This window comes from Podarcis filfolensis, assembly GCF_964270895.1.
Source record: "Podarcis filfolensis genome assembly, chromosome: 2".
Lineage (NCBI taxonomy): Eukaryota > Metazoa > Chordata > Lepidosauria > Squamata > Lacertidae > Podarcis > Podarcis filfolensis.
In genome coordinates, this window is record NC_139605.1 from 53192296 (window position 1) to 53203191 (window position 10896).

The 10896-nt window shown below is 44.9% G+C and overlaps 1 protein-coding gene across 1 annotated transcript; it reads left to right on the top strand.

Annotated features, from left to right (window-relative positions):
• Positions 1–3078: 3078 nt before the first annotated feature.
• Positions 3079–10884, top strand: LSMEM2 (leucine rich single-pass membrane protein 2). The gene is made up of 4 exons (XM_083603584.1): positions 3079–3209; positions 7808–7948; positions 8539–8778; positions 10356–10884. Exons 1-4 carry the CDS (start codon positions 3188–3190, stop codon positions 10487–10489), a joined length of 537 nt encoding a protein of 178 aa, XP_083459710.1. The 5' UTR covers positions 3079–3187; the 3' UTR covers positions 10490–10884.
• The last annotated feature ends 12 nt before the right edge of the window (positions 10885–10896 follow it).

Sequence of the window (10896 nt, forward strand, 5' to 3'; positions counted from 1 at the left end):
TTGGAAACCCTAAAGAGCTGTAGCATGAGAGCACCTTATACCTTCCGAGTTCGTATGTGATCTGGCAGGTGGAATGCTGGGAAATGGAAGCATTCACTACCACCATGAAAGTCATCCTTGCACACCCTTCCTACACTTGTTAGCACTACAACTTAAAGGAGACAGATGTCTGGAACTTGGTGTCATAACTACCTTTTCATAACCACTCTGTCTCTTTCAGTAAAAGCTATGAGAAAGCAAGTGAGTTAGAAGGCTTCTCTCATTCACTTTTCTCCCTCAGCCTGTTTTTTTAGCACACTTAGCTGAACAACTATTATGCAAGATTCGGGTTCATTTCCTCTCACCTGTGCTACTGCTACAAGGATATTGTGCTTTCCCAGATGAAACTGCAATACTTGGGTGATCTAACTGCCTTTTAAGGTGCTATCAGGGCTGGAAATGACATCTGCCAGAGACCAAGGGGAGCTACTGCCAATTAAAGTGTGGGGCAAGATGGACCAATATAAGGCAGCTACATATGTTTATATGCTGAAGTGTGTGTCTGCCGGTATGTTAGTCTACCCTATGTGAGACCAAAACATCCTGCACCAGATTCACCTAATGAGACCTGCTAGCAGGTGCTTTGGGGCTTACCCCACTCCCCTCCCCTCCCTTCCCCCAATTGGCTTTGGGGGTTGATGAGAACCCAGAACCATGCAGGGAGTGGGGGAGGAGAGGGAAATTGCTGTGTTGGCCAAGCTGCAATGCTTGCACTGGTAGAATGATTGCCATGGTACCATGTTGAATTCTTCCCCTTGACTTTGTGAATTCTCCCAGAATTTCCTGGGAGGCTCTCTTCCAGTTGCCTAACTTTTGAATGCATCTGTGCTGGGTTTTTGACTCCTTAAATAAACCACATGTTTCTTTTTTTCTGTCTCAGCAATTCCAAGTATTGGTGTCACTAAATCTTAAGTTCATAAAAAATGAAGGTTAGAAGACTCAGTGGAGTCCGACATCCTTTGCCAAACATGCTTCCAATAATCCCACAAACAGAGCAAGACATCAACCCACCAACCCAGTTGTTTGTACTTTTGCTATCATGAGATATTCACAAGCACGCTACCCCGGAACGTGGTAGGTTTCAATGCTGAGTTCAATTCCGCTATTATGGCTAATTCCACGAGTTAAAAAGAACCCAGTAAGATCACATCTCAGCCCAGGCTGGCATTCCATCAAGAGAGAAGGGTTTCAGTGCTTCTTCCAAAACAATACATCCAACAGCTTCCAAGAATAATTATAGCATCCCAGCTCCATTAATGCATTTCTTCACAAGACAGGCCACACTGATTGTTGTCCCTTCCCTTCTAATCTTCAAGTAGCTAAAGGAGAAAGTTAAGGATGGTGTTAGAATAACGGTATGAAGATTTAATGGGCTAAAAATGGATTAAACATAACTTCAATAAAAGCATCTTCAAAGCAATTCTTTGTGGTTCTTTAAATAACCATAAAAGCAATGTAAGTTTTGTTTTCTGCTTTATCTCCTTCCAGGATTCTTAGTTTAGGAGCTTTGGATTTTTAAATCTAAATTCTGTCTGTGAAATGCTAAATGATATCAGCATTCGACCGTGCTTGTTTTGGGGGCAAGCCCAACTTGATAGGAACAGTCATTAGTTTAAAAGAGCATTTTCTGGTTGGTTGTGCCTGAAAGGCTACACAATATGTTTCCATATGACTGAATGGGCTTATCTGGATGTTGTAGGGTTGATCATTAACTGGGAAAATGGCAGGCTACTGTACAGCGAGAGCAAGTCATACCACTCCTCTTGTTTTTGCTCTGGGGCTGGGTGTTCTCCTTTTCAGAACTGGAATTGTTCAAGGCTTTTGTAGTGTTTTGCATAATTATTGAATATCATCCACTATACAGTGTCAGCCAGCATATTTTAAGTATCAGATAAATGGCGAGACAACAAATACGGATTCAAATATCAAAGGGTAAACTGAATGCATGACAGTGGGGTTTTATATATATTTGTGGGGTACATTTGTTTTCACACTTGTTTATGTTTGAAACAAGGAGAAAAGTTACCTGAAGACGTTTCTTCTGGTTCTAAGTAGGTAGAATCTGTACAAAATTACATATGGAAATATACAAGTTTGGCTCCCTGGGCAAAAATCTCAGTCTTGCACCGTTCACTGACTCACACTGAAGTGTACTAGTTCAGGTGTTTTAAAATTAGATAAAACATTTGCAATGATAGCTGTGATCGTCCCCTTTGATAGTTTAAGCACTGAAGCCAAGCATCCGGTTTGCAAGCAAACTCAGCCTTCTGCAATGGAGAGCTATGAGCACATCTGTTTAGGGAAGTCTTTAATGTTTGATGTTTTGTTGTGTTTTTAATATTCTGTTGGGAGCTGCCCAGAGTGGCTGGGGAAACCCAGCCAGATGGGTGGGGTATAAATTAATAATAATAGTAATCATCATCATCATCTGCCACTGGCCTATTGCACACAGCTCCCATGGTTGATTGCCTGCTGTTCTGTGAATCAATGTGCAGCCTGCTTCTTTGAGCACATACTTGGGAGATGTCAGATGCCGCTTAGCTGCTTTCTGTTACCATTTTTTTGGGGGGGGGTATCTCTGTTCAGGAGGGAGAATAATCTGATTTTCCATTTCGCTAACCTAAGAGCCGTGGTTGGAATGTTGGGCTAGGACCTGAGTTCAAATCCTCACTCGGCCATGAAGCTGAGTGAGTGACCTTGGGCCAGTCACTCACTCTCAGCCTGATCTAATAATATGGAGACAGGGAGAGCCAGTAACTAAATAAATAAAATAAGGGTTCCATGCTTTCCCTCTTCTCCATACTGACTCCTTCATCCTACCTTCGCTGTTCTTAGGAAACTGTTGCCTTCCTGCCACAGTTGTCTCTCTCTCTCCCCAACACAGTAGCCTTTCTGCATTCTGCCAGTCTGCTCTTTCTTTTCCCAGCACTCACTTAACATAAGCCCCCACTGTATCCTCTCCAGCCCCTCTGTTTGGTCTCTATCTATAGCTCCTCCTTGGGCTCCACTTATTCCTATTTTAAGCTTGAGCAGCTGATATGACAGGCAGAAGCCTGTGTTTACTTCCCCATCAGGTCCCAGGGGGATCTGCACACAGGCCCCTCACAGCTTCTGCAACAGCCACACACAGAGGACTCTGGTTCTAGGGATGTCCAGTGACATTGGAGAAGGTATGGTCTGGGGGTTTTGGGGAGGGGGCGAGAGAGAGTGAGTCGTAGAGAGCGTGTTGAAGTAGGGATAATCTTCTAGTCATTGAGACATGACTCTAGCACCTCTTTGGAGGGCCAGGCTGCAAAACTCGACCAGGAGATCTGATTCTCTTGCCTTCCTGGCGACAGGAGGCCTGGGTCTCAAGCCATGTCACAATGTTCAAAGGACAGAGGACAGCTCGTCTGTCACTGCTGCCGGTGCAGTGAGCAATGAGGGTGGCAGCTGGAAATGAGAGAGAATTTTGGCTGCTCTCGACTTTATGTAGGGGTTGTGGGGGAATTGTTGTCAAGGGACCTGAGCTTATCCTGGCTGGTGGCTGTAGTTGGTGCAGGTCTGAGAAATTCAAAGCAGAGGTTTGAGAGCATATTGCTGTAGCTGAACAGGTTCAAAAGAATGAAACACATTGTGCATAAGAGCCTGATCCTGGCGCAGGCAAGAGGGACGAAAATTATCTTGGTGCAAGCCTATTTGGTTGTGATTTAAGCCACAACTCTCCCCATGCTTGCTAACTCTCTCAGACATGGCTGAAACAAAATTTAAAAAATTCCTTCCAGTAGCACCTTAGAGACCAACTAAGTTTGTTACTGTTATGAGCTTCCGTGTGTATGCACACTTCTTCAGACATGGCTGAGTCACTCCTGCTGCCTTCGGTCCAAGTCATGGAAGCCTGTCATGTGCCGTCCAGTCAGAGTGACCGGCTCCTGACTCAGAGGCAGTGGCTGCTTATTGAAGAGCCTGGTGCAAGCCCCAACACTAAGCCTCCCTCACACCATTTACTCACCGCAGTCCCATTTGCTGCTTCAGGAAAGATTCCACTTTTACCCAACCATGTGGGCCTATTTACTACTATAACCTAGGGGTAGGAGTCACCCTTGTGGCGTGTTGCCTTTGTTGCTTCAGCAATAAAACCTGCTTCAGCTGTAGGACTCTGCCTACGCAGCAGAATATACAGGCCACATAGGGTTTCAAAATAATACAGTTGTGGTGTTTTACAAGACGACCTGCCCTTGAGTTGCCACTATAGGACAATAGGACCTGATTCACACAGACAATTCCTTCTCAATGCCATGCAAATTAAAGCAATTAAAAGTTGCTTCCTGCTCACTCAGCTACAGTGAAGACAGATGTCGCCCTAAAATAGTTCTTTGCGTGCCTATTCAAACACATTGTTGCATGATGATTGAAATGTTGAAAGCAAGACTGCCCTAAATTGTAGTTAGGAACAAAAGCTTTGTTCTGCTTCTTGGTATTCCTGGCATTCCGCACTGTGGAAATGATACATGGGTAATATGGAACTAGCAACCGAAGGGAACATTGGAGAAAGGCCAAAGTTACATTTTAAAATCCTATTTAACTCGATTGCTGCAGGAAATATGATGGGCCCTCAAAATGTAGCTGGATAGTTAATGGGCCCCATCCAGCTCTAGCTGAGCTTGATTGTATGAGAACATCGCTCTCAGATGTGAATGTGTCTCCTTGTCGGAATCAGAAACATCCTCTAAGTTCAATGAGAACCAGATGAACATTTGAACATCAGTCAAATAAACTTGTTACAAACTACTTTTAAAAGCAAAGGAATTGATGTTCAAAGAGAAAAATACTTCCGGAGGCCGAGATGTAAGTTAACTGCATAAAAAGGGCAGTTTGCAACATCCCACCAGAATCTTTCTGCTCAGTCTAGCAGCAAGTGGGCCCAGTTTTCACGCAAACAGCACTGCCTGGACTGTTACCGTTTCAGGAAGGGGTAGCTCACATGGCAGAAGACACATCTGTGGTGGAGAGGGGGCAAGCCTTCCTCCACACAGAAAGCTAGTTATGTCAGTGAAAAGGAGCCCTTCTCCCTCACATCTGGTTTTACCTTTTTCATGGAGTCTTTCTGTATGGAAGGGAACAAGCACATATATGATGCATACATGCACACATACACACACACAGGATGTGCATCATGTCACAAATGCTTTCGCTGAGGCTGGGGTTGGACTAGATGATCCTCAGGGTACCTTCCATCTCTATGGTTCTATGATTCTATGCCCCTTGCATTCAGAAGTGGTACAGCCCAGACATAGGCACTAGTTTTTTACTGCTGAGGTAAATCCAAGTCCCATTAGCTTTGCACAGTGGCAGTATCGTAGCCAATGAGGTTAATCCGAGGCATGATTATTGTTAATTGCCAACTTTTCCCAATACCCTGCCACGACAACTTGGAAAATATATATCACAATCCAAGTCACATTGAAGTATAATCCACAGCTAAATGCTTTATACTCCTTGATTCTGACACAACCAAAGCACTATTCAGAAAATCTTCACATATAGGGTTGAACTGTCCCTCTTGCCATCACATGCCCAACCTACTGGTCCTGCTAACTAGGAATGATGGGAGTTGTAGTCCAAAATTATATTTTGAGTTTTCAAAATACCCATTTTAAACTGTCTTTTATTGACAACCTTAGAATTTTATTTTTTGTAAACCACTTAGACTAGAGGCTCTGTTTACAGCCAAGTAGTACATAAATGCTATTAAATAAATAAATGTTCAACTGTGTGTGACTAGGCATCCCTCTGCAGATGTCTGTTTTCAACTCATGGACATAGGGATCTGGGTTGCTGGGATGTGAGATATTACAGGCAAGATCAGGCAATGTAGCCTGGCTCCTCCTGCCATGCAATTATGTCTACATGTAATAGGCTTCCAACTTTCATAGGAATGCCTCCCATTTCAATCCTCAGTTCAGTTCTTACGGTCATTCACCCTGATTATAATAACCACTCCATTTTACAACCGTATTCATATTATCAATTAACATGGTTGTTTCCTCCCTAACACAATCTAAGGGCCGTGTTATAGCAATTAACATCATGTAGCAATTTGGCCCACGCACAATGTTTTTTTTGAAGGGCTCATTCTTCTCCACTTAACCAAAGCATTTTTATGGTAGCCTTTTACAACTCTACAATTACCCTCTTTTATTTTGATTAATTAACATGGCATTTTCTTTGTCTAGGCACTTGCATAGTGTACAGCCCACCTATTTCACCTATAAAACATGCTTAAAAATGGCAAAAAATCCCACAAAACTAATTTCAGACATGTAATCTCAGCACAACTAATTTTGGGTAAACATATGGAAGGGTAAGAACTTTTCCAGTGCTGCTACTGTGCCTTTAACAGATGGTCAGCAAACAGAAATTCCACAACTGTGGCCTTTTTATTCCAGCAGAGAATCAGAGAGAACATCACATGTTGAATTTCTGTCTTATCCTGTAATTAAAGGTATTTTCCCTGTCTGGGAAAAGGTGACACTGCTGTGCTAAGTGTAATTAGGCCGTCATGTCCTTTGTGTCCTTGAAAGATACGATCCCAAAGTGCCTGTAAATTTGAGCCACGATCTAGCTGGCAACACTTCTGTAATCAGGAAAGCATTCCTGCTAAGGATAAGGTTGCCAACTTAGTCCTCTCCCCACCCTGGCAGGGTGTTGTTCTTTCAGCTACTATTTAACAGGCAGTTGTTCCCCAGGCAAAGTTGTCTATATCTCCAGTTGGTAGAGCATGAGACTCTTATTCTCAAGGTTGTGGATTCAAACCTCACGTTGGGCAAAATATTTTTGCGTTGCAATGGGCTGGACTAGAGATTATCTTCATAGTCCTTTCCAAGTCTACAATTCTCTGATAGGCTTCACCTGTTGAATGTTTACCTGTGTCACCATTAAAGAGTTTGGGGAAGCACAAACACAAGCAAATGAATACAAAGTCAGTAACTTGGAAGATCTATATGCAAAAGCATAAATCTGCTTTTCGAAAGGCAAGGAATGACAGCCAGGTAGCAGTAGCATCAACGTATACAGCTCAGGCTTGCAGTTTCTGCAGCTTGACAAATGAGCCTCTGGGTCATATGGTATGTGTACAATCAGGCCATGGGAAGAGGCCAGTGGTTATATTAAGGTACAGGGGCTTATTACATAGGACAGCGGAGACTGTCCAGGATTCCATCCCTGCTAAAGAGGCACTGGAAATCCTGTCCCTGGATGTGCTGCTAAGCAGTTTAAATGGGGAAGGGCAGAAACACAGCAAGGGTAAGTGGTGCATATTCTCTTAAGTGGCAGAATCTGAAGTATTAAAGTCAGGGGGCTTCAGCTGCCTCAGCCAATTGGGAATGGAAGATGGTCTCAGGCTCACAAGAACCCGAGTGGGTGGGGGGTGTAAGTCTTTGCTAGTTACTGTCTCTGAGGGCCTCGTCTCACACAAAATGGGTAAAGGCAGAGCTGCTGCATCAAACATACCAGCAAGTGTAACAACAGAAAGCACACAGGAGCTCTAGAAAAATGACAATTGTTAAGAGAACAGATAACGGGGAGGGGCTTCTTTGGTATCTACCAAGAGACTTGGTGGGATGGTGGAAAGAGTGAATGGAGACTGGAGAGTGGGGGAAGGGAGGCTCTTATCCTCCTGCACTAGCAGAGCATCAGGTCTTTTCTAGGAAAGCCTTCTTCCTTACTGAAGAAAACAGCAGTGACGCACTTCCACCTCTCATACGCCAAACCACTCTTTCCTGTGCAGACACCATGGCGAAGGATGCTGCTTCCTCCGATAGGGAACTCATTGAAAATGGCATGGCAGAAATAAACTTGCACGCGGTAGAGTCCATCAGTGACCTGCATTATGCATCCGGCGGACGTGAGAGCAGCAGGGTCTCAGAAGGTATGTAGTACCCAGCACCCTGAGTTGAACTCAAGCAACCTCATGCGTGCCCAGAGTAACTAAACAGCAGTTCAGCAGTAGGAAGAAGACCCTAGACCAGCAATGAGCTTTCCCCATGAAAACAGGACACTGTGAGCTGAGGTGGCGCTGGGCTATTACATGGGCTAATATGGGTGGGAAAACTTTTTCAGCCCAAAGGCCACATTTCCTCATGGGCAACTAGCAGGCAGTGAGCAGGGTGAGAGTGGTAGAGGCAGAAGTGGGCAGAGCAGTGGATGCGACTCTAACCTGTATAAAGCAGGCTATATTCCAGTCTTGCAGAAGTCAGAGGTTTCGACACCTCCTCTCACACACATCTCTCTGTCCTTTGATCCAGGTAAGCAAGGCATTGCCAACAGTTCAAGGACACAAGATAAAAGAACTTGAGGGACCAATGAAGGCTGTGGCCTGAGGAAAGCCCCATGTCAGCCAGAAGCCTAAGGGGGCAGTTTGAGGCCCTAGACATGAGCCCCCCTCAGCCTAATACAAATCAACAGTGGCTGCTTCCCCACTCCTGCTCATTCCTCTCTCTCTCTCCCCTTCTTTTCCAGGGGGCAGCCCATCTCAGCCTAACAGCCCATGGACTCCTCACAGCACTTCCTCCAAACATTTCACTTTCCCAAACGAAGAGGACACGTCCTTTCTACCCGTCCAGAATCTCCATCTCCTCCCTGCGTTCACCTGCTGCCCTTGCTTCGGTCCGACATGTTGCCCTTCAAGCTTCTTTGCTCTCCTCGGGGTGCTCGTAGTGGCCAGCCTTGGCCTAGCCACACTGGCCGTGTATCTGAGTGGTAGGTTCAGGGTCTGGTGGGCCATTCTTGACAATAAGGAACTCCTGGTGGGAACTGGTACCTACCACCATGGGGGCCAGGGAAGAGGGTGTCTCTGTGGGACCCAAGTACTTTCATCTGGCCAGTCCCAGGTAACAGACCGTATGCAAGATGAAACGTGGGTGGTAGGAAACTGAGGACCTATCATGCCCCATAGTGGTTCTTCTGGGCAATGCAGGAGAAAGTACCATAAAACAGGTAAGTTATTTGGGCATCCACTGAAAAACATAGGCTTAAAACAGTAGCTCAAACGGCACCCCATTCTGTGGAATCCACAGCACTGTCAAATTTCCAAATGCATATATACACCACAGATCCTGAGCCATTACTTTGTGGGGTACAGAATCCAGCCTGTTCCCCTTGGGCACTTGAATTCTCACCCATCCACTTCTAAGGATGCAACTGTTGTAAACTTATTGTTCTCACATCCAGCTTTTCAGGAAGCTATACCTCAGCTTACATTTTGCGAAGGGTCTGCCACAGATGTGACCTAAGGACATGCTAAAAAGCAGTATCCCCAGACTGAAACAGATTATGCCGAAGTCCAGTGTGAAGTACTCTTGACCAATGCAATAGGAAGTTTTTCCAAACCACCCTTTAGTTACCAGAGGACTGCTGTCCCTCAGCTAGTGGGCCTTAGAATTTGCAAGGGGTTGGACGAGAGGACTCTTGGGGTCCCTTGATGGCACCACAATTGACCATGTAGTCCAGCCCTCAGCTTATGCAGGAAAACCACTACAGCATCCCTACAAAGTGGCTGTTCAGCCCTTGCTTTGATGAAGGAGTCTGTCACCAGATTTATTTATTAAATTTATATACCACCCTTCATCTGAGGATATTAGGGCCATTTACAGATCGCCTGAACGGGAAGTATGGTATTGAGTTATTGAGGTCCAATAATAATATAAACCAAGGTATGTAATCTCCAGCATTAGGATTGTCCTCTGTGGCCTCTGGATTTGGGGGAATCCTCTCTATGTAATGGGGTCCCTCAAACTCAACCAGAGAACGAGTTTGCTCCCTCACCGCTCTGGTGACGGCTCCCATAGTGCTGCTTCATCAACATTCTGTCTGTAAAATATTTCAGACAATTTATATTGGCAGAAGAGCTCCTCAGTTCGCTCCTAGCAAGGCAACGTACGAATCTGATGTGCCTCTTGGTAAACTGCTCTTGAGAATGAGTGTCAAAATGGTGAAAGTTACAGATAGGTAGCCGTGTTGGTCTGCCATAGTCAAAACAAAAAATTTTTTTTTTCCTTCCAGTAGCACCTTAAAGACCAACTAAGTTAGTTCTTGGTATGAGCTTTCGTGTGCATGCACACTTCTTCAGATACACATCTGTGTATCTGAAGAAGTGTGCATGCACACGAAAGCTCATACCAAGAACTAACTTAGTTGGTCTTTAAGGTGCTACTGGAAGGAAAAAAAAATTTTTTGTTTTGAAAATGGTGAAAGTTACAGTGCCTGCGATACACTTCTTCAAATAATAAAACGGAGAGGCTGTTTAGTCACGTGGTTTCTGCTTCTTCTCTCTGCAGTCTTGCAGCGTGAGTCACTGCGTGTCCTTGCCCAGTGGCTGGAGTCCCAGGAGGAGGCCATCCGAGAAATGAGAGCTGTGAGCTTACAGCTATGGAGGCAGCTAAATGCCAGCGATTCAGGATTTCAAACCTGAGAGTCCTACCTTTCAACCCCCCGCAAACATTTTCTTTGGGGAGCCGGATGGGAAAATTGACTCACCGCTTGGCACGCTGAAGACAGACATGTGTTGGTCTAGACTATGCAAACCTTTAAGCAACCTCCCCCACTCACTGGTGGGGTGCTGCCGAGGTTGATGTGCCCTATGGGCAGCACTGGCTGCAGGACTGGAATCTGCCTGAAGAGAGGAGGGACAGGAAGATACTGATGCAGAGGGCCTTTCCTCAGCGCTTCAGATACTCTTTTGCTTTTATTTGAGCACTATTTTCAGTACCTTATTTGCACTATGTTGCTCTACTTTATACCCACCTTTTAATTGTTGCCCATGGGGCACCTTTGCAGAAATGTTTTAATAAATGACGATGAAACCCACAGGCTTCCTTT

Excerpts from the sequence above, each read along its gene's own strand:
- LSMEM2 (XM_083603584.1), top strand. The coding sequence starts at position 3,188 with ATGTCCAGTGACATTGGAGAAG. Across the intron at positions 7,949-8,538 it reads GAGCAGCAGGGTCTCAGAAG|GGGGCAGCCCATCTCAGCCT; the intron begins GTATGTAGTACC and ends CTTCTTTTCCAG. Across the intron at positions 8,779-10,355 it reads ACTGGCCGTGTATCTGAGTG|TCTTGCAGCGTGAGTCACTG; the intron begins GTAGGTTCAGGG and ends TTCTCTCTGCAG.